The sequence below is a fragment of the Dasypus novemcinctus genome, chromosome 13 (assembly GCF_030445035.2).
Source record: "Dasypus novemcinctus isolate mDasNov1 chromosome 13, mDasNov1.1.hap2, whole genome shotgun sequence".
Lineage (NCBI taxonomy): Eukaryota > Metazoa > Chordata > Mammalia > Cingulata > Dasypodidae > Dasypus > Dasypus novemcinctus.
The window spans coordinates 24,619,020-24,641,601 of record NC_080685.1 but is presented as its reverse complement, the minus strand read 5'-3'; the positions used below and the strand labels follow the sequence as shown (position 1 = coordinate 24,641,601).

The following is a 22,582-nucleotide window of genomic DNA, read 5'->3' as shown; positions in this document are numbered from 1 at the left end:
ACTACACGTGGGCTCAGTCCATGGCCTGTGGACAGCTCGAGGGCAGAGGCTGAGTGTCCCCAGGACTAGCACAGTGCAACACAGAAGGGGGCTCAACACGTGCATGGACTCGATGGCTCAGAACTGAAGACTGAAAACGTGTCAGGCTGGGCTGTGGCAGTTTTGTGAGCTCACCAAAGACACACACCATTCTCTTCCAGCTCTGAATCCTGATGGCTAACAAAGTGACGCCCCTTTTTAAATATGTGAATAAATGCGAGATGACAAATAGTGAAGTTAAGCCGTTTAGTTATGGTGCTGTCACGCGGCCTGTGGAGCATGTTGTGCTCTGTCTGTGGGGGCAGGGCTGTGGGGCTCAGGGGCCAGTCACTGAGGAAAATCCAAGCAGCTTAGGAGGTTGTGTTTGTGTGTGCATGTGCAGCGGTACAGACAAAGAGGACAACGGATCCAAGAGGTGTTTACTCTAATGAACATTCAAGCAGGGTGGGGTTCCCCCATCTGATCCTCCAAGGCTCTGGGGTGACTCATTCTTCCTTGGGCTCTAGGGTGGGGCTGATATTTGTTCCCCCAGTTGGGCCCTGCTCCCCCTGGCCTTTGGGATCCCCCGTGTCTCCCGCCACTAGAGCCACGTTCCTCAGGTAATTGGTGTTAAAGCAGTTGGTCTGTTCGTCCCCAGGATTCAGGTCACAGCAAAGCGCAGGGTCTCGCCAGGAGTTACGTCGGGGACCGCACAGTTCGTCAATGAAGGCTGATTTCTAGGCAAGAGAAGCAGAGACCGTGGGGAGGGGGTGGTCAGAGGCGAGCCATGAATACTCGTCTCCCTTTCCTCAGCTTCTACTCCTCTCCCCCTGCAGCTCTTCCTGGGGCTCAGACCGGGTACAAATCTGCCTCCCTGAACTGCTGGCTTCCTTGTGACTGCCCATGCCAGAAGCCTGAGCTTCAGGGAAGGCACAGGGAGCTGAGGAGTAGGGAGAAGGGCAGGGCAGGAATGAGGATTTCTGGAACCAAGAAAGAAGATCTCCCCCGCCAGTCCTCCTACTTTGTGGGCTGGTTTGAGGTGCTAAGGGGAAGGGGTAGCCGCAATGCTTGTGCTCTCCCCTCCAGTCCTTTGGAGACCATGATCTTCCCTCCCCCACTCACCTCCTCCTCGGCACAGCAGGCCTGCTCTGGAAATGGCAGGTCGCAGCAGAGGGCAGTCATGTTCTGGATCAGCCCTGGAATCTGTTTACTACATTGGTGGGGACAGGGCAGAGGTCAGGGGCTTTGGGCATCCCCAGGCATCAGAGGGAGGCTGGGGAAGCGGATGTGGCTCAGGCGATTGAGCACCCACCTCCCACTTGGGAGGTCCCAGGTTTGGTTCCTGGTGCCTCCTAAAGAAAACAAGCAAACAGAAGAGGGAGCCAGTGCAGGGGAGCCGATGTGGCTGTGGTTGCATGCCGGCCTCCCACATGCAGGGTCCCAGGTTCAATCCGCAGTCCCGGTGTCTCAGAGGAAAAAAAATAAAGTCCAGTGGAGGGCGTGGAGCTCAGTGGTTGAGCGTGTGCTTTGTGTGTGTGAGGTCTTGGGTTCATTCCCCCGTACCTCCTAAAAAAATAAAAAATAATGTAAAAAGGTGCTGGGAGACCATGGTTTTGCTCTTCCCAGAGATGCTAGAGGGTATCCCAGAAGGAAGGTTTTGGGGAAGGGAAGAGAGTTGGGGAAGAACTGGGCAAGACTCACTGCTTGGTGAGAACTCTCTTGTTTCCACAGAGTTGGCCCATGAGGTTGGGGGTGACTCGGCTGAGGTCCAGGGTCAAGATGTCCCGGTCGTAGTTGGGGTAGGGAGCCCGACGGGCAAAGCATTCATCGCGGGCAGGGCTAGGGGGGTGGCGGCAACACGAGTGGTGGTGGGTCTTTATGGCCTGTTCCCGGTCACAGTAGCCATCAAGAGTATCCTCCCACTGTGGACCAGAGAGAGGGAAGTCAGAAGTCTGGACATGTGGACCCTTCTCTCCTGACTCTCTGCTTCCATTTCCCTTAGTGCTCCAGGCTAGGAGTTGAGGGGCTCCCAGAAGTGCTGGGAGGGGAGGGCAAGGAACCAGAGGACAAACAGGCAGCTGCAGACGCATGGGGTTGGGAAGGTGGCAGGTGGAAGCACAGATGCAGTTTGGAGTTGGTCATGGGAGATGAGCTGGCACGACAGACGGTGGGGGTCAGGTGAGGCCAGAACTGGACGGATGGATGACAGACAGGTGCACGTGTGGGGTTATGGGTGGGATGAAGGCTCAGGATGAACAGAATGCAATGGATGGATGGGCCGTCACGAGCAGACGAACGGGTGGACGTGCTCACAGCGGGGAGGCACATGGATGGATGGACCGGTGGGATCAGTAGTCGGAGATGGGCGGGCGGCAGGCAGGCAGACAGGATCTTGGGGTGCTGGGACGCCCACTTACGGCCATCCGTGTACAAGTGTAGTTGTGCCCTTGGTGGCAGCAACGCTGGAACTCCCCCTCCAGCTGGGTCAGAGCTTGCAGCTGCCTTTGGATGGGGTCCACAGCTGGGAGGTTGCGTGGCACAGCGCGGAAGCGTCTCAGGTAGCAGATGTTCTTGACATTGTCCAGGGTGGGCACCCCGGGGGGAAAAGGCAGCTCCGGGCCCAAGGAAATACCAGGCTGGTGGCTGGGGCAGGCCCGGAGCTGGTAGTGTGGCTGGGGAGCGGACTCCTGGAAGCAGGAGAATCGGGCCTTCCCCTGCTGTCTGCAGCACCAGTGGGCTCGGGTCTTGACCGAGAATTCGGCCTCACAAAACCGGGTCATTGCGTCCTCCCACTAGAGCAAGAGGTGTGGGTCAGCCCAAACAGCCCATTGTCCACATTCCAGTCTTCCTCCCAGGTTTTAGAAAAGGACCCTGGGCAGGTAGATGAGAAAGAAGCAGAGGCTCTCCTCCACTCTCCGGGCACACTGGGGGGCCCAAGGAGGGAAGCTGGGGTTCCTCTATACCCACGCCTGGGCCTTTAATTCAAGCCTAGGCCTCTGAAAACACATCTGTCTAGAGGTCAAAGGACATCCCCCCAGATCAAGAGCCCGGCCCTTACCACGAGTTTTGCACAGTCCAGGCGGTTTTTGTGGCTGCGGCAGCGGCAGCAGCGGGAATAGCCAGTCTCCAGCAAATTGAGGGCCTCGCCCTGGCGACTGAGGTGGGAATGGCCAGTTTGGGGCAGGTTCCAGGGGCCGTACACCACATGTTGGCGGTTAGGGAGGCAGATCTGGTTCAGATTGTCTGGAGAAGGCCGCCCAGGGGGGAAGCCATCCAGCCGGTGGCCCCAGCCCCGACGGGGTCGGCCCTGTTGGCAGTGCTGAGATGGATTCCAAGACTCAGGTTCTGGGTGGCTCTGGCCCGGGTAGGGAGCTGGCTTTTCTGGAATGGAGAAAACAGTGGGAAGGGGGATTATGTGGAGGAATAGACAACAGCTGGATGCTTTGGGAAGTTTGAATGAACTTGGGGTTGAAGAGACAGTGTTAGGAGGCCATAGGGGAAAAGAACAAATTGATTCATGGCTCTTTCAGAATGACCGACTGAAGGGAAAAGAGAACTGAGGCAGGGGAGATGTCACCCTCCCAGCCCCCCTCCCGCCCCCCAAATCAGGTCTTTCCCTCTGTGTGGCATCCTGAGGCTCAGGCTTCCTGCTCCTCTCCTCAGAGTCCTGAGCGCTAAAGCAGCAGAACGGGCAGACTAAAGCTGTCGCTCCCTCTGCTTAGATTGGAAGATCGTCTCCTCCTGATGTGGGAAAGGTGGGTCCCTGGGGTAGGAAAAGGTGGCTTTGCACATAAATGCCTACCCTGCGCTATGTTGGGTTGGGTATGATAATTTCCAGTCATACAGAGGCACTCAGTAGAGAAGGAAGTGAAAATAAATGTGCTTTTTATGTCATTTAATCTAATAACTTCATAAAATAGGTATCATTTCTCCAGTTATGCAGATGAAGAAACTAAGGAGAGGGAAGTAGCTTCGCCTGAAGTTACCCAGCTAGTAAGTAGCTTCGCCCACCATCCTGTCTGCGTCCAAAGCCGGTGTTGGTAAAGCCTCGGAAACGTGCGCGGGTAAGAGACGTGGCCACTTACCCTTCTGTTCAATAGGTTCAACGGGGAGCTGGGGAGGGGGCAGCTCTTTTTGGAAGGGATTGGTTTCACCGGGGTGTGGGAGATCAGCTGCAAGACAGAGGTGAGGGCACAGCGGTAGGGGAGGGGTCAGCCTGGCTCAGGGGACCCGTAATAGGGACGGAAACAAGGGATGGGCGAGCACTCACCTTTCTTTCCAGCGGGGAGCTGGGGAGGGGGCAGCTCTTTTTGGAAGGGATTGGTTTCACCGGGGTGTGGGGGATCAGCTGCAAGGCAGGGGTGAGGGCACAGAGGAAGGGGAGGGGTCAGCCTGGTGCAGGAGGCCCCGTAATGGGGACATGGGGACGGAAACAAGGGATGGGCGAGCACTCACCTTTCTTTCCAGCGGGGAGCTGGGGAGGGGGCAGCTCTTTCTCCTGGACAGGGATGGCATCCTGGAAGGGAGGGGGCTGCACTACAGAAGGGGAGTGGGTGAGCAGTCACCCCTTCTCCTGGCCAGGCCAGGAGAGGGGGCAGGGGCTTCTTCCCTCCTCCCCACCTGAAGAACAGGAAGTAAACCAGATTAGAAATTTGGAGAGGTAACTGAGAAAGACGCCTGGTGGGGACTTACCTTCACTTTGTCCCTCAGAGTGAGGGCCGGGTTGAGGGGTATCCGGACGGTGATCCACGGAGAGGGCGTGGGTCAGGGGTGGGGAAGGGGGTGCTGCATAGCCAGCTAGAGCAAGAGGGGAGATATTCTGAGCCCACAGTGTCCTGCTGAGGCCCCAATCCCAAGCTGCTTCCAAACCCTTACCTTCTCCAAGGTGCTCGGGCTTCAGTTCCGTCTGCCCTGCAGCCTTGGGGCCTGGAAGGCGGAGGGATGAGTCAGGGCTGGCGAGCGGCCCCTCCCTAACCTGAGCCACTAGAAGCCCCTCTATTGTTCCTGCCTGAGCTCCCTAGTCCACCTCCCAAACACACCTAGACGGGATTGATTGGATTCTGAGAAAGCCTGCCATACTCTTTTTTTCTTTTTTTGTTTGAGGTGCCTGAGCATTGAGCCCAGGACATTTTTTGTGTGTGAAGCCGGCACTGAACCATTGAGCCACATTGGCTTCCCTGCGTTGGTTTTGCTTTTTGCTTTTTACTAGGAGGCATCAGAAACTGAACCCGGGACCTCTCGTGTGGGAGGCGGGTGTTCAACTGCTTGAGGCACATAGGCTCCGAGCCTGCGAAACCCTTGATAGTCCCCGCCTCTACCTGGCTCAGAGCTTCGGGTCTCCCCATCTTAGCCTCAAGGAATGTGACATATGGGGCTAGGGAGGGGAGGCCCTACTCTCTTCAGTCAAGGTCTTCCCTTGGAGCTTCTGAGCTTTCCTCTCCACAGCCTCCCTGCTGCCATCCTTCTCTAGCTTACAGAGGGAAAGAGCCTGGACCCTGAGCTGGTTAGAGCTTCATCTGCCCAACGCCACCTGCCTTCTACTCCAAGTCCTTTAAGCATCTTTGGGCCTTTTGAAAAGGTGCCCATTCGGAGGTCTCTGATTAGGACCTAGGGACTGGAATGATTCAGGATGTCTGAAGCAAATCACACCCAGCCACAGGGGAAAAAAATCGCTTGTAGCTGATCTGCAGGCACAAAAGACTAGAAACTTGGAAGGGACAACGAGACCCTTGCAGAGTGTTAAAGAGCTGCATCTACTGACTTTCTCTCAACCTTTTCCTCCAGGAAACCTGTTTGGCTTAAGCACCAAAGCAGATGAAGAACGTGTGATGGAGGGTGTCGGGCAGCTCACCTGGCACTCTGCGGATGGACACCCCCTTAACGCCTCCCTCAGCCAGGCAGGGAGCCAGTCAGCGAACTGGTTTTGAGCAGCTCTGGGGCCCCTTCCCCCTTTCCTCTGCCCAATAGGGCCCCTGCTTATACCCTCTTCAGGCAGAGATCCCTTCTGTGAATCCACCCGCTCCGTCCGGAGGTGCCCTTGTGACTGGTTTTGTTTCTTGGCAGCAATCTCCAGGAACCCCCGCTCCTTCCATGTCCCTGCTCCTCCCTCCCTGGTTAAGGGCTCCCATGCCCCAGGCCCACGTTGGGTCTGCTCAGAAGAGGGAGGTCAAGTGGAGAATCCTGGGCCCAAACCCCTGCCCAGACTAGCCCGGGCCCGACCGCCCATCCAACTCACCTCCCTCTGAGGCTGCAGAAGCAACAGCCAAACAGGCCAAGACCAAGGCTGCTCTGGACACTGTCCCCATCCTGGGGCAAACGCTGCCAGTGGCCACCCAGGAGGTGGTCCTCTCAGGCTAACTGGAGATGAAGGGCCGGGCTGCTGGGGAGCCGGCTTCTCTGGTGGCTGCTGCTGTTGTGAACTTTAGGGCCTGCTCCTTCCTTTTAAATGGCTGGCTGGACCTATGTCCCGCCCTCCTCAGCTTCCTGCCATGACTCAGTCACAGCTGCTCCTTCTCTGGCAGCAGCTCCTCCCAATCTCACCCTGAAGCCTTCTCAGAGGATTGAGAATGGGAGTGATGGGAAGGGAGCATTCTTATGAGCTCAAGAGAAACTGACTCTGAGAATCACAGAGCAAATGTTTGAGACCTTATTTTGTGCCTCAGTTCCCCCGTTTGTATGCTGCCTTCTGTGGAGAAGGGATCCGACAACCTACTGAGTCGGGGTTGGGAAAACATGGCAGGAGTTTACAGGTGGACCTGGACAGCTACCCCAGTGAGCTCCCCCACCACTGGGACACTTGGGCTGTCCCTCTGAATTTCCCTAAACCCCTGGGATAAACAGAGGGAGACAGAGCCCAACTCTCTTTAAACCTACTTTCAGGAGTCAGAGATGAAGACACATACTCAGTAGCTTCAAGTTTATTATTTTCAGTTACACTCTCCTCACATCCAAACAGCTACAGCTTCCTTCTCTCTTCAAGGTCCCCAAACCAAGTCTTTTCAGGAGAGAGCACAGTTACATGCCTGCACAAGAATTCTGAGGTCTGGGGTTCTTCGTGCTCTATCATTTGTGTTGGGGTCCCCTGTTAAGGGAGGCTGGTGGCTCCTGGAGGTCTCAGCCCCATCTGGGTACACAGGCTCAGAAAATTTCTTCAGCATTTGGCACCCTGGCGTTCTGCAGCTCGAGCAGGCGCTCCACAGCCGCAGTCAAGTCCCGCTCCCCAAGTCGACGATTATCGCGAGTCCGAATGTTCACTGTTCTCCTACTTTGCTCTTTCTGGCCAACCACTGCAGGAAGAAACAAGGTTGAGAATCTCAGGGCAAATTTATCCACATGGGATATTTCCTTTTACTATGCAGAAATTTAAAAGGCCTAAATCTTTAGGAAGGGTAGGAGCAGGGCCCAGATATGGTTCAAAGGATGTATTTAGGTGTCCCTCACTCCAGTTCTCTGCTCACTCTGAAGAGATAAAGAAATGTCCCAGCCATTCTCCTACATGCCTTATCACTTCCCGTCAGGAGCCCAGGGGTCAGAGACCCTAGAGTCAGCTAAAGACTAGCAGGTCAAGAAAAAGACGAGAGAAACACAGTGTGTGTGACGGGGTGGTGACAAGGGTGGAAGGAAGGGCATTAAGAGGAAGACAGCAGGGTTGAAACAGAAATGTGCAAGACCACAGGATTATGGGACAGCCTGCTCAAGGTGCTGGTCAAGTGGGGGGTACTGAACTATAGAACCAGGTAAACTGGTTGGAGTTTCTGTTGGCTAGACTTTCCCCCTCAGGTCTTTCTCCTCATCCCTCAGGGCTGACTCCGTCTAGGTCTAGGATAAGCTAATTAATTAACACCTTGTTAGCCCTTCCTGTCCCTTTCCCTCTGAAGTTCCCTTGGTCAAGTAACATCACAGACACTAAGGTGAGGGCGAGAGGAAAGCTGTTCTGAGGGTCAGAGGTGGTTGTCACGTGGTAAAGGAACCTGGTGCCCAAATGAGTCAGGTGTCCTGAATCCTGCCTCATTCTATTCCCAGCTAAGACAGTGAGCCCCAATTAACCCAACTGGCAACTCACCAAACTTAATAGACAGGAACGAAGATTGCAGAGGGCAGGGAGGAGAGCTGAAATCCTGAGCTGGCCTACTCACTTACCAAACTGAAAATTGTAGTGGGCAAGCTGGGCCTGGCGAACTCGCCGGCTGAGGGTCAGTCCAGAGTCAGCATCCAGGTCACCAACCAGTCCTGCAGCCTGCAGGCTCTGCTGTGCCTGGGGCAGAGGTTGGTGACAGTGATGGGTACAAACGTAATGGCAGGTTGAGAAGCTAGCACAGTCTGGTATCAACCTTCCCAAGACCGCCATCCATTCCTCCTTCCCTTGCCTCAGTGCTCGACAGTTCTCACCAACAGTCCCTCCGTTCACCGCCTCACGGAGGCCTTTTCACCCCGACCCCTCCAACTTTTTCGTGTGCCTCCTACTGGGGATGAACTTCCAACCTGGGTTTTGCCTGCTTCGAGCCACCACTCTACCCAACCAGCTGCTCAACTCCAGTATATACACACTCCTTAATTCTCTCTAGAACAGAGAAACAAAGCCAGCATTTACTAACCCACTTCTGTACTAAGTGCTCTCTTGGCAGCTTTTATTATCTGCTATTTGTTTGATTTGCACACATCCCCACAAGGCAGGGCTCACTCCCATTTCTGAGATGTAGAATGTCCAGAAAATAGGACAGCTGCCAAGGCCAGCTCGTGGTGCCCAGTGCTGGGCCCTTCCCACTATCCTGCGGGCGCCGGGCACCGCACTCCCTGGGGGTCCTGATTCCGCCCCTCCTCTTGCTTGCAGCTCTCACCTCTCTGGCATACTCCTCTTGCTCAGTCCCCACAGGGATGACTACCACCTGGAGTGGCGACAGCCACAGTGGCCTGGTTGCAAGAGAACAGGAGGGAAAATTATTCATTTGGGTTCTGGCCAAAAGTGAGGCTGCTGCAGGGAGCAGATGTGAGAAAACACCAGAAGCTGAAGTGTGAAGGGGGACAGGGCACAGGGCACAAGCCATGTGGTCTGAGGGCCAGAAGAGAAATGCAGGGTCAGGGGTCTCACCATTTTCCTCCGCAGCTTTCTGCCAGCACTCCCAACATCCTTTCCACAGAACCCAGCACCGCTCGGTGAATGAGGACTGGACGCTCCAGGGCCCCTGTATGCCTTGGAGGGAGAGGAAGGTGGGGTTGAATGGAGGTGGCATCACAAAAAGCACACCCAGAATCACCTTCCCACTGTCAAGAAACAGCCACGGCAGGGGAGGGTGTGGAGGACTGGCTTAGGTTTTAGGGTCAAAAGCAGAGGAGGGAGTTGCTTTCCACCTATTCCAAGGGCTGCTGAGGAAGAAAAGGATGGGGCAAGGCCAGTACCCCCGGTATTGGAGGCCGAATCTCAGGGGTAGCTGAAAGTCCAGCTGGATTGTCCCACACTGATGAGGCCGACCCAGGACATCGTGGAGGTGCACGTCAATCTGGAGGGCATGAGAGAAAGCAAAACCAGTGCCCTCCGTGACCCTCTCCCCTCCCACATCCCTTCAACCTACCCATGTGCCAGCTTGTTCTATGAGTCATGTTGCCCAGCTTTTCACACTCTACTCCTCTACCTCACTCACTGGGGACTTGGGCAATGGCTTTCAGTGTCTCTCCACTTAAGTCTGATGTAATTTTACAGGACATCAACATTCATCCAAATGACCGATCCAGACCCTGACTTCTCAATTCCTGGAGCTCCTCATCTCAAGGACCTTCACCCCCATGCATGCCCTTCACCCTGTCCTTGCCCAGAATGGCTGCTCCTCTGAAACAGTCCATCAGATACCCCACTGCGATTACCACCTCTTAGCCTTCCAGGTCTGACAATTACTCCTAGTACTTGTTCCTTGACCTATAGGTTCCTCAACTCCTCTTTTTTATCCCACCCACAGGCCCCTCTCCCACCTTTGTTTCTTTCCTGTGCAGCTGTAACCACTCTCCCTGATTCCCTTGTACCACTGTTTTTCTGTCACATCTACCCCGAGACCACCCTAGCCTCCCACAAGCTTGGCCCTGCAACAGAATTGCTTAGAGCTGGCCAACATGTCATATACCACAAAAACAGAGCTTGATGCCACTATGGAAATAACTGTTTCCAACCTTGCCAGGACCCTCACTGCTGCCAGGGTCCTTTGGCTACCGTAGTCAGCTTTCTGCCCTATTATCCTCACAAATTTTCAAGGTTCCTTCTCTCTCTTCGATATATTCAACCCCCTCAGTTGACAACTCTCCTCCTTCCACTCTCATCTCAGGAAACGATCCTGCCTCTTACCTCATGAGAATTCAGGTAAGTGTTCTCATGAGATGGCAAAATGCCTTGGTGTCCTGACATCCCACCTACACACGTCCTTGCACCCACACCCAGCCCTCCTTCTTGTCCCTGACAAAATGCCAAAGGTGGTCCCTTCTGTGGAAGGCTCTTATCTGACCCCTTGAGCCTCTCCAGAAACTTCCCTCTACTGTACTCCCTCTCCTACACTTCATTTTCTCTCCCACTCAAACAAGCTCCCTCTCATCACAGCATTTAAACATTTGCAAATCTCTCCCTTTGTAAAAATCTTTTAACCATCCAGGCCTCTTCAGCTAGCCTCCTTTGCCTTTATGAGAGTCAAAATTCTTGAGAAAGTTTTGCTCATTCACTCATTCCCGTGTGGCTCCACCCCATATTCCCCAAATCCACTTTATCAAAAACGGCCCTTCCGCAGCTACCTGAGAACAAAGCCACAACCATTACAGCTGAAAAGCCTGCCAAAACCCAAGCCACGGGGCCCCATTTGAAACTCTCGGGCTCAAAAGTAGTCCTGGATGCCTCCCAACAGAAAGGCTACCTTATTGGGTCCCTGAAAACTGACAGGTGAAGGTAGAAAGGCAACCAATTGGGACAGCAGACAGCGGAGATCCCTCCTTACTATGGAGAAGGGGGAGGAGGAAAGGCTGTAAAAAGGCCTACCCTGGGGCCCCATGTATGCATCTCACCCTGTAGCGTGGCCTGAATCCATGTCTCAAGTGTGTGCTTTCTTTTTCTTGTTTCTTAATAAACTCTTCATTCCCTTGCCTACCCCCCTTTCCCAACCTAACAGCCTTTTACCAAATCCAGCACTTTTCAGCTCCCCATCATCCTCCCCGGTTCTTTCACTTCTTCCAAGTTGCTCTGTGAGTTTTCACCCCCCAGCCTCTGCCTATACTGTTACTTCCTGGACCAACCTCGTTACTTGGCCAACAAGTTACTCACCATTCCTGACCCCCCTGAGAAGGTGCTCCCTTAGCACCTCAGCACATTCGGCTGTGATGAAATGGCCTATTTACCTTCCTGCAGCCCCTACTGGACTCTTCTTTATGTCATACACAAGTTAAAAAATATTGCTTTGTACCTACTCAGTATTTAATAAAACAAAATAAAAAATGAATAAATAAAACTCCAAGGATCTCCAGCTTACCTTTGGCCCATAGAAGGCACCATCTCCAGGGTTGAGGTCCCAAGGTTCTCCAAATTCTTCCAGGGCCTGTTGAAGGACCTATAGAGGGAATGAGACAAGAAAGGCACATGTTATCCTAGACTTTATGGGCAACATGTCCCTCCAGTCCCCAACAAAGGACCCCTCAGGGTATACCTCTGAGAATCCCTGTTCTTGTCTCCCCTCCCCTTTCACTGGAGGGTGGTTTATCTGCTTGTTTCCATACCTCCTGCTCACCTGTTCAGCCTGGTCCCAAAGGCAAGGCTCCCCCAGGAAGCCGGACGGCCGGGTGGACAGTGCAAGGCGGAAGGAGAAGCCAAGGACTGCATAGACAGAGCGGAGGAAATCCAGACAGCCTCGGATCTCTGCTTCCAGCTGGGGGAAGGAAATAAGGGTGGGTGAGTTGTGACCCAGCTCAAGATCTGGGGTGATGGTGGTTTGGGAGAAACAGCAGGTAAAAGCACAGAAGGGTAGCAGAGGAAATCTGGGGGTAGACCGTAGCTGAACTGCAGTATGTACAGAGGACAACTCTAGGTCAGGGATGTTGGAGGATCATGGGAAGAATGGAAGGTGGTTTAAAATGCTTTGGTGGAGGTGGGGAAGGGCCACCTGATCTGGAGCACAGAAGATGTGAGCGTCATCCTGCTGGAAGTGCCGCAGGCGCGTCAATCCCCCCAGACCACCAGAGGCCTCAGCCCGGTGCAGGACTCCAAACTCTGCCAGTCTCAGGGGCAGCTCTCGCCAGGATCTGGGCCGGTGGGCGAACATCAGGCTGAGGTTGGGGTGGGGAGCAGTTAGGGCCACAGGGAGACCTAGTCCCCAAAGACTTCTCTGCCCAGGCTCCTTGCTTGCTCTCTCTGTACCATCAGCTAATGCTCTCCCACTGAGTCCTGTCAATCCCACTCACCACAGTCTGGGCCCTGCCTTGTTCAAAAGTGAATTTCTCAAAAATAACAGCCATCATTTACTGTGCCCCTGCTCTTGTTTGTGACAGGAACTGAGCTAAAAGAAGAGCCTTATAGAGCAAATCCAAATCCTTGGTTTTACTAATAAGGAGACTGAGATCTAGAGAGATGCAATGATTTTCCCAAGTTCCCATGGCTAGCTAGGGGGTCGATTCAAGACTCAAATCAGGTGTCCCAAAACTCTTTCCCAGGATCTTTCTATTACTTGACATTCAGCAGTGCAGTTATCTAGCCTTAGCTTTGGGAGGACCCAGGCCTCCCGGCTTCCAGCTCACCAGTGTGCAGGGCAGTTCATGGGCTTGAGGGCGAGTGTGTTGGTGGGATGGCTGGGAGAGTGGTCGCTCTGGGAGCTGGTAGGTTCATCAGCGCCTTGGGGCTGCAGGGCAAACATGTCTTCCCTATAATGTTCCCAGTGCCCTGACTGTTTCCAGAGTCTTGCAGGAAACAGTGTGGGGGTTTTCACTTCTGAGAAACCACGGCGGGCGTACTCGGCCTGGAGGGGAGGGTGCAGACATGGAAGCTCAGTGACCGGCGGAAGGAGGCAGGGTGGCAGCTGTCCGATTCCCCTGGGGTCCTCAGGCATGTGGCTCACAGATACAACCTATCATGTCCCACGTTCCCGTCTGTGCACCCCACTGTGGAACGCACGTTTCTAATACCTTGAGAAAAGTCACCGGCACTTTACGATGGCTATATCCAGGCTTCCTAGCCCCTTCTTTTCACTCTAGAACTTTGGCATCTCCCAGGTCCCCACTCCCTCCCTCTTCCTCCCAGGGCTCAGGTCCCCCTTACCCTGATAAAAGCAACCAGTGCATTATACACCCTTGTCCCTCGGGGCAGGAAGAAGCAGCTGCCAGGGCTCAGCTCGTGGAAGAAGAAGAGCTCCTGTTCCTGGGGTCAGGAATAGCAATGGTCAGTTCAAGAGAGAAGGTGGGGGAGAGGGGAGCTCTAGAACCCAGGAGAAACAACTGACGGAGCTGCTCAGGCTGTCTGATACTGAATCTGTTCCCAACTTCATCAAAATCAGTTTCCTTCCTCTCTCTCCAGACCTTATCATCATCTCTCTCTCTTTTTCCAATCTCTGTACCTTCCCAATGCGCCGGTGGTCCCGCAGCTGTGCTTCCTCCCGCCATTCTTCCCAGGCCCTCAGTCTCTCCGCCGTGGGGAAGGAGATTCCCGATACTCGCTGCACTGTCTCTGGAGCCCCTGAAGACCTCCATAAGGATGACGAGTTCTGTGGGAGGGCACAGAGAACAAAGGGAAGCTGGGAGGACTCAAGGCTCCCCCAACCTCCCTTTCATCTTTCACGGTACTCTTTGTTTAAGCATCACGTGTCAGGCGCTGGGCAAGGGTTCCCTCTCAGCACTCTCCCACTACTTTTCTCACCATCACCACCAGCAGGATGGACACCTCCATCCTCTAGACAGCTCCCTTGCATGTTTACAGTCTTGGCCTGACTTCTGATTCCTGGCCAAGCTAACCTTATCCTGCCCTTCTCACTACCACTGCCCTTTCCGTATACCTGTACTGAGTTCCTTTCCCTTCTACTCAGAGGCTGCTTAGGGGAGTAACCCTAAGCTCTGGACAAATGTCTGCCTATCCATCCCCTTACCAACCTCCCATACAGCTGCTAGAAAACTCAACCCCCCACATCATATTCTACTCCTGGCCTCACGAAGTCCAAATGCTTCTGCTTGCTCTTTTAGATTTCTTTAACTGGAGTGACAAGAGTCTACATTTTATAGCACTTTTAAACTTTTTCTTACTTTCTCATGTGTTAGCTGATTTTCATCATATCTATGATGTGAATTTGCTAGTAGGACAGGAACTAATAACCTTACTTTATAGATGGGGAAGATGGGTAAAGAGATTTACCCAAGGCTACCTCCCCTTAGTGGCAGAGCCAGGACTAAGTGTAGATGTTAGGTTCTCAAACTGGGGCTTTTTGCCTAATACAGCTGCTTCTCCCTTCACTCCCTGATTTTATCCTATCCGATAACTCACCCTGCTCAAGAACAGTATTTTCACTAAAGCATGCCTTAGACTTAGGATATTTCCCTTGTGCCTGTCAATGGTTTTCCTCCATCCTCTTGGACCACACATCTCTCACCAGAGAAGCCTTCCCCAAGGGACCCTGAGCAGCCTGCTCAGGCCCTTTCCCCATCTCCCTTAGCACTAATGTCAGCTACGGAATTTGAATTGGCTTCTAGGTCCTGGTAGGGTGTACAGACTGGGAGTTTCTAGAAGACAGGGATTAGGTATCTTTCTCCCTCTAGATTCCCCCCTTAACTGAGTAGAGAAGGGGCTGAGAGAGAGCATCATTTCCTCATTCCCCTGCTCATTTCAATGAAAGCAGGAGTCTCAACCTAACCCCACCCTCACAACTGACCGTTAGCAGCTTTAGTCCTCCAATCTGTCCAGTGTGCCGAAGGTGGGGGCCCCGGCAAAGATCGACCAATGTGCCACACCTGGGAGAAGGAATGGCCCAGTTAGCGGCTTCCAAATTTTTGAACTTCTAGTGTTCTCCCTTTCATGGCCTTTAGCTAACAGAAAGAAGAGGTGAAGATGAGCTGTTCTACAGAGACCAATGAGAGATAAAAGTCAACTCTGGTTCCCATTTCTTTCTCTGGAGCAACAGTTTACCTTCTATCCTCTTTTTCCTTATCCCATTTTTGGCCTTCTTTGGTGCTTTCCCACCGCTCCCTGTTTCCTCCAATCTTGACAACTCTCACCCATACACTGTTGCTGTCGGACCTGTCACTTTCTCCTCAATCAGGCGAAGTTTAAAGGGGTTATCCTGGAAAAATACAGAAGGGATGAATGAAGTCTTTGGTCCTTGGGAGAGAGCCAACTCTCCCTCATGCTTCTCGAGCTTCCTCCTAAAACTGTCCATTTCCACCAACCTTGAAGAGCTGCCGCAGTTCATTCTGGGAAGCCTCTAGCCGCCGGAAGGGTTGAGCAGCAGCTGCAAGTTCCTGGCAAATCCGCTCCAAAACGGGCAGCTCTGAGCCCCGGACTGTCCTGGAAAGAAAACAGCTGGTTGGTCTGCATCCTTTAAAAAGCATCATCTGGGTGACACACCTGCGGCCTTGGGAGATGAAGTCCTGCTCTCCAGAAACACTTAGAATTACTGGCAAAGACAAACTCAGAGAACACAGAAATACAAAACCAGGTATACATTGTACAGTTGGAACAAAAGCTTTACGCATGAAATTAAAAGTTGAATGCTGATATTTATGTTGTATATATTTCCACAATTAAAAAAAAGAAAGAGCAACTACTGAGAGAATGATAATTATATGCTATATGTGATAGTGGATGGGTGTGTTAGTCAGCCAAAGGGGTGCTGATGCAAAATACCAGAAATTGATTGGTTTTCATAAAGGGTATTTATTTGGGGTAGGAGCCTACAGATACCAGGCCATAAAGCCTAAGTTACTTCCCTCACCAAAGTCTATTTTCACATGTTGGAGCAAGACGGCTGCTAATGGATGTGAGGGTTCAGGCTTCTTGGATTCCTTGCTTCTCTCTGGGTTCAAGGTTCCTTTCTTCCTTGGGCTGGCTTCTCTTTCCTCTGTGTGCTTACTTCCCAGGGTTTACTTCCCAGGGCTCCAGCTTAAGTCTTCAACATCAAACTCCAACATCAGAGGGAAGTGGACTTGGCCCAGTGGATAGGGCGTCCGTCTACCACATGGGAGGTCCACCGTTCAAACCCCAGGCCTCCTTGACCCATGTGGAGCTGGCCCACGTGCAATGCGGATGCGTGCAAAGAGTGCCACACAGGGGTGTAGGGGAGCCCCAGATGCAAGGAATGTGCCCTATAAGGAGAGCCGCCCAGTGTGAAAGAAAGTGCAGCCTGCCCAGGAATGGCGCTGCACACATGGAGAGCTGACACGAGATGATACAACAAAAAGAAACACAGTTTCCCATGCCGCTGACAACAACAGAAGTGGACAAATAAGAACATGCAGCAAATGGACACAGAGAACAGACAACTGGTGAGTGGTGGAAGGGGAGAGAAATAAATTTAAAAAATAATAAATCTTAAAAAAAAACAAAACACTCCAACATCAGAAACCCTCAACTCTTTTCTTTGCCATGCCTTTTATCTGTTGAGTCCCTACCCTTTCCCCACCCACCAAAGGGTGGGGACTCAACGCCCTAATCATATTCAATCATGCCCAGGTACAGATCAGATCACAAACATAATCCAATATCTATTTTTGGAATTCAGAACTATATCAAACTGCTACAATGGGAATAAAAACGGAGGAGAAAAGGCTCAAAAGGACATTATTGGGACATATGAACAAACTGGAATATAAAATTAAGTTTTATATCAATGATAAGTTTTTCTTTTTTTTCAAAGATTTATTTAATCCCACTCCCACCACACCACTTGCACTCACTCTCTGCTCTCTGTGTCCATTCACTGTGCGTTCTTCTGTGTTTGCTTGTCTTCTCCTCTAGTATTCTCTTTCGGAGGCACCAGGAACTGATCCTGGGACCTTCTGATGTGGCACTCAGTCACTTGAGTCACCTTAGCTCCCTGGTTTGTTGTGTCTCTTTCTCTCCTCTGTGTCTCTTATTGCTGTTTCATCTTGTTGTGCCAGCTCTCAGCAATCTGTGTGCCAGAGTGTTTTTTTTTCACCAGGAGACCCTAGGAATCGAATGTGGGACACTCCATACGGTAGACGGGAGCCCAACTGCTTGAGCCATATTCACTTCCCTAATGTTAAGTTTCTTGAACTTGATAACTGCACTTAAGGTAAGATTATAAAAATTAATATCCTTGTTTTTAGGAAATGTAATAGAAGTATTATGTGTTCAAGGAGTATTCTGTGCAACCTGCTCCCAAACGTTCAGAAAATAAGACAGAAAGATAGATAGATACATGATGGATTGATAGGTGGATAGACAGAACGGCATAGCAGGTATGACAAAATGTTAAAATTGGAGGATCTGGGTACCAGGAGAAAGGGAAGGAATGCTGGAGTTCTCTGAATAGGGTTTATATTCTTTTTGCAATTTGCTATATTATAAACTGTAAGTCTGAAATGATTTCAAAATAAAAAGTTTAGAGGAAAAAATTGCATGCAGGCAATCTTGTTAGATAATATTAGAGCAATTTTAACGAGAGAATGAAGTTTTAAAAAATTCATAAAGGCGAGAGAGGGTGAGTTTTCAGCAGGATTATACAGAAGATGAGGGATATGGACTAGCAGAGAAGGCAGTACTAATAACAGAGCGGAGGCCTGGAGAAAAATTATGACAATGACAACGACATTAAAGACAAGCATTGGGAAGGGGATCTGGATCAACTGATAGAATGGTGGCCTACCACATGGGAGGTCCAGGGTTCAAACCCAGGACCTCCTGACCCATGAGTTGGTCCACACACAGTGCTGATGTGCGCAAGGAGTGCCGTGCCATGCAGGGATACCCCCAGTGTAGGGGAGCCCCACGTGCAAGGAGTGTGCCCCGTAAGGAGAGCCGCCCAGCGTGAAAAAAGTGCAGCCTGCCCAGGAATGGCACCACACACATGGAGAGCTGACGCAGCAAGATGACGCGACAAAATGACACACAGATTTCCAGTACCACTGACAAGAATACAAGCAGACACAGAAGAACACACAGCAAATGGACACAGAGAGCAGACAACTTGGGGAGAGGGGAGAGAAATAAATATACCTTTAAAATAAATAAAGACATTGACTGAGTTTCTACTATGTGCCAAACTCTATATATGAATTAAGTAATTTGATACTTACAAGGAAGTATGGTAGGTTGAATTGTGGCTCCCAAAAACATGTCCACCCAGAACCTCAGAATGTGACCTTATTTGGAACAAGGGCCTGTGCAGAGGTACTTAAGGAAAAGATTTTGAGAAGAGCTTGCCCTGGGCCCTAACTCAAATGATGAACATCCTTATAAAGACAGAAAAGGAGAAGACACAGAGGGAGGTCATTTGAAGATGGAGGCAGATACTGGGAGTTGTGCAGTCCTAAGTCAAGAAATGCTAACGGTTGCTGGCAGCATCCAGAAACTAGGAGAGGCATGGGACAAATTCTTCCTCAGAGTTTCCAAAGAGAACCAACCCTGCTGACCCCTTGCTTATGGACTTCTGGACTCCAGAACTGTGAGAGACTAAATTTATTTTGTTTTAAGCAGTCAAGTTTGTCATGGCAGCCCTAGGAAACTAACACAGAAATGTACTATTATTTTTACAGATGACAAAAGTAAAGCCTGGAGGTAAAGTATCTTGCATAAAGTCACAGAGAGAGTTGATGGTGGAATAGGGATTGACATCCAAGTGGTCTGGCTATAGAGCCCTACTCGTAATTCAATATACCCAGTATGCCTCTCATCAGAAAGTGACAGTCAAGGGGTGGGTGATGATGTCACAGGGCACTTCCAACCATGCCTGGGGAGTACATTAAATCCATTTATACTCCTGGTTCTTGGAAGGGTGCTATGCAATACCTCAGCCATCTGCCAGCTTTCTCCTCCAAACTATACCCGCCCAAGACCACAGAAGAGGGTCTCAGAAACCACTCCAGAACCACTCTCCTCCTTCCCTGCACTACTTACCGTTCCCTTCCCAGGAAGAAATCATGGTAGAAGCCACATTCTGTACTTGGGCCTCGACACAGAATAGCACCTAGGAGTTGCTCAGCTGCTGCCCCCAAGACATGAGTGCTGGAGTGCCAGAACACCTGGGTTTAAAAGAAAGGACTTCATGAGTTCACAGCCTTCTCTCTTAACCCCTCTAATTCTGATCCTCTCAGCAAAGCTGGTGGGAAAATTAGTATGGCTCTGCTAGAATAAGGACCACAAAAGGAAAAACCTAGACCCTGGGGGTGACCACTAAATAGTAAAAAGTAAAGAAACCCCAACTGCACAGAAAAGAAAGCAGGCGGCAAGTACCCTTCTTCTTTCAGTGCACAGAAGAAAGTAATCTCTAGCCCGACCCCTCAGTCCTTGGCGCTTCCTGGTCCTGGAGCCTAGATGATCAAGTTATGTGCTCAGCTGAGGAAGCCATGTTAGGATTAAATTTACACTATGGATGAATGACGATGTGAGTCTCAAGAGGTGAGAAGGCTGAACTGGTATTCTTCTGTCTTTCAACCTATTATCTCTCCCCTTCACTAGCATAAATGATGTCAGCTTAACAAACTCAAGCCATCTAACTAAAAACTTTGGTCATAAATTTCCAGTTTAGTCAGGAATAGTCAAGACAAGCACAGTCTGTGGTAGATCTCTCTTCCAACTGCAAATGGTGAAACTAAGGCAAAGGAAGTAAATGCCAAGATCCCCCTCCCTCTCACTTGTGTATCTCTTAGTTTAGTAGCTACTGTATGCCTGACAAGGAAGACACTTACCGCTTTCCCCTCTGGGGAATCAAATGTCAGAAATCTAAGATCAGAATCTGTCTCCAAGGGCCGATCCAGATCATAAGGTTCTCCATTCACTTGAGCAGCCACTGCAGTATCTGCCAGTGTTGAACTTCAGGGAGGGGGGTTGGGAATGAGAAAAGAGACAAGGTTATAGTCCACAGGGGAAGAGAGGGACTGATCTCTCAACTCCAAGCTTGCGAAGGGAAATTCCTGAAGCAACAAAACCTATCATTTCTTTCCCTAATGGATAACTGAGGAAGAGCAGAGACCCTGAAACTAAAACAAATCCTCAGGCCACACTATTTTCATAGAGATGCAATAAAAACAAGCAAACCCAGTTTTCTTTCCCTGCTTGGGACCAGATGAAGTATAGAGGCAGGAAGACAATCCTGGAAAGTAGATGAGTATATACCTGATCTGCTGTGCTACTTGGTAAGGGGTTGTGTTCCATGCCAAGGCGTCCACTTTCTGGCCTCCAGGAAGTGATATCTTAATGATCCTGTATTCCTTCTGTGCCATGCTTGCTGACCTCTTTTCCTGAGTGGCCCATAGCTCCTCAAAAAGGCTAAGCCGTTCTGCCAACCAGTATGGAGGGGTCGGTACAGCTGCCTGGAGAGAAAGATGTTAGAAGGTAACACATGTCCCATGTTTCCTTTTTTGAGACTGGAAATGGTGGGAAATGAGGACATGAACGTGGTTTTGGTCACAATACCCTAGTCTTTAAGGGTACCGGAAGGTACAGAGCTCAACGCTTGGGGTCCTAAGGGACCCTGCACTCCCCAGTCATTGACTCTAGAGGATTGAAGCTGCGTCAGGCTGGGCTGAAAGCTATTGGGTTTCGGCTGGGCTGGGTCCAGTACGGTTCGGAACTCTGGGGCACTTCACGTACCGTGTGCAGACCGCAGGCTCGTAACCCTGGGAGCCGGAGCCACGTCTGATAGAGTTTCATGTTCCTTCATTCCCGTGCCTACCTTCCCAAACAGATCAGCGTCACTTCTCCTTCACCAGACTCCTCATTGGCTCCGGGCCCACTAATCCCCCGGCCTATTGGTTAATGAAACTGCCACTCCCGTCGGGCACCACCTCCAGGAACTTTGACGAGGTACGCCCTACACAGCACGAGCAGCGGTGCGCGTGGTTCCGGCTGCCCGGAAGACCCAAGCTGTTACACACGCTGGAAATCGGGAAACCTGCAGGGTTTCAGCTGAAACGCCCAAGGTGGCAATAAGGGATTCTGCCGCCTTAAAGACGGGACGCAGGAACGCTCTTGAGGACGAGAGTGAGCGAAAAACGACCGAAAAGGGTGGTTGGTAATTTCCTTGTAACCATCAGTTTTCTTTTACATGGGCTTTACTGGCAGGTAGAAGAAAGCAATTAAGAGCATGGGCTTTGGAGCCAGCCGTCCTAGTTCAAATCCTGAAGCATCTGTTAACTATGTAATTTTTATTTTTTATAAGCCTCAATTTTCTCATCGCTAAAAATAGGCACATAGTATTTATCACTCCCAATTGATGAAGTTAAAATTTACGTGAATTTTCTATATAGCGCATGGCATATGGTAATGGACAACAACAAAAACTACTACAATAAATGAACTACAGCTTTAGGGCTGGAACAAAGCCTGCAGAGGGCACTTTCTTGGACTCCCTTCCCTTCATATACTCCAGGTGCTCAAGAGGAACCCTAGAGTCCTTTTTTATTCGCAGATGAGGATTTAAGGTTAGAAGAGGTAAGTGATTTAAGGTCAGAAGTGCTAATAATTGGCTTCTGAATCCAAGTTTTGTCCTCTTCGACTACACCATGCTTTCGCTGGGAATAGAATTTACTCCCAATACATTCCCCCATCACCTTAGTGCAGGGGTTCTTAACGTTATTTGTTCCACAGACCCTTTTGCCAGTCAGGTAAAATGAATACTACTGTAATTTATTGCATACATTCATAAGTGAAGGAAATGCTAGATTTCAGTTAGAGATCAGAGAAAATAAAGATCTGAAATCTTTGGGCCCGTGGACCCCTGGTTAAAAACCCCTGCCTTAAAGATAGAGGTGATGGGCCCTGGAATCTTAGCTCTGTATTCCCTCCATAAGCCCTCTGCCTTTCATTTCCATCCTAGCTCTCAGCTTCCTTTATCCCTTCTCTTCCCTGCCCCTGCTATATATCTAGGACACAGGACCAGGTACATTTGATTAATTTTACACAGCAAAAATGGAAACATAGTCAGATTTGTAGTAGATAAGGTATGAGGAGAAATGGACTTGGGGGCAGCTGTGAGGTTCTCAGTAATTCCTAGTAGTCCCCTCACCTGGGGGTGGGGATGGTTAGAGTTGGTTCTCAAGTTTCAATGGTGATGGGATAAAAGGTGGTGGAGAAGAGCTGTCAGAGAAAGCTGCTTAATCTGTGTTTCCACAGAGGCCAGAGGTTCTGTCTGGGGAGGGCAGCAGTTGATCTGAGTCACAGGCACCACTCTGCATCATGGCTCCATCTTCTGGTATGTTAGATACCCTGAAATACAAAGAGAAAGAGACAAGACTGATTGTGGGAGAGGAAAGTATCTAGTGTAAGTGTGATGGGGAAAAGATAGAATTTTTAGGTGGCATTCAGAAAGTGTGACAACAGGCAAAACTTTTCCTGTGGTTCTGTACCAAACATACAGGGGCTTGTTATATTGCAGGCAACAAAGATGGTAGG

General features: G+C 50.8%; 2 protein-coding genes across 3 annotated transcripts; both read right to left on the bottom strand.

The window, feature by feature from the left end:
• Positions 1-271: 271 nt before the first annotated feature.
• Positions 272-6,425, bottom strand: ECM1 (extracellular matrix protein 1). Its single transcript, XM_004461609.5, has 11 exons — positions 6,254-6,425; positions 4,894-4,944; positions 4,711-4,815; positions 4,474-4,554; positions 4,289-4,366; positions 4,104-4,190; positions 3,077-3,399; positions 2,436-2,810; positions 1,720-1,940; positions 1,141-1,228; positions 272-755 (listed from the first exon to the last, which is right to left on the bottom strand). The coding sequence occupies exons 1-11, from the start codon at positions 6,321-6,323 to the stop codon at positions 525-527; spliced, it is 1,710 nt and encodes a 569-aa protein (XP_004461666.1). The 5' UTR covers positions 6,324-6,425; the 3' UTR covers positions 272-524.
• A 495-nt stretch (positions 6,426-6,920) lies between these two features.
• On the bottom strand, positions 6,921-20,926 carry TARS2 (threonyl-tRNA synthetase 2, mitochondrial). 2 transcript variants are annotated; one of them, XM_004461613.4, is made up of 18 exons: positions 20,783-20,926; positions 20,306-20,502; positions 19,879-20,002; positions 19,088-19,212; positions 15,400-15,517; positions 15,229-15,293; positions 14,886-14,964; positions 13,584-13,730; positions 13,289-13,387; positions 12,772-12,989; positions 12,141-12,303; positions 11,769-11,906; positions 11,514-11,591; positions 9,415-9,515; positions 9,107-9,208; positions 8,856-8,928; positions 8,158-8,272; positions 6,921-7,304 (listed from the first exon to the last, which is right to left on the bottom strand). In XM_004461613.4, the coding sequence occupies exons 1-18, from the start codon at positions 20,840-20,842 to the stop codon at positions 7,156-7,158; spliced, it is 2,151 nt and encodes a 716-aa protein (XP_004461670.2). In that variant the 5' UTR covers positions 20,843-20,926; the 3' UTR covers positions 6,921-7,155. The 2 variants fall into 2 exon arrangements, with proteins under 2 accessions (XP_004461670.2, XP_071063511.1); XM_071207410.1 differs by lacking the exons at positions 6,921-7,304; positions 8,158-8,272 and adding an exon at positions 8,308-8,578.
• Positions 20,927-22,582: the final 1,656 nt, after the last annotated feature.

Excerpts from the sequence above, each read along its gene's own strand:
- ECM1 (XM_004461609.5), bottom strand. The coding sequence starts at position 6,323 with ATGGGGACAGTGTCCAGAGCAGCCTTGGTCTTGGCCTGTTTGGCTGTT. Across the intron at positions 4,191-4,288 it reads GCTCCCCGCTGGAAAGAAAG|CTGATCTCCCACACCCCGGT; the intron begins GTGAGTGCTCGC and ends TCTGTCTTGCAG. Across the intron at positions 1,941-2,435 it reads ACACTTGTACACGGATGGCC|TGGGAGGATACTCTTGATGG; the intron begins GTAAGTGGGCGT and ends TCTGGTCCACAG.
- TARS2 (XM_004461613.4), bottom strand. The coding sequence starts at position 20,842 with ATGAAACTCTATCAGACGTGGCTCCGGCTCCCAGGGTTACGAGCCTGC. Across the intron at positions 8,273-8,855 it reads AAGAGGAGTATGCCAGAGAG|GCACAGCAGAGCCTGCAGGC; the intron begins GTGAGAGCTGCA and ends CCTCTGCCCCAG. Across the intron at positions 7,305-8,157 it reads CCACTACAATTTTCAGTTTG|TGGTTGGCCAGAAAGAGCAA; the intron begins GTAAGTGAGTAG and ends TTCTTCCTGCAG.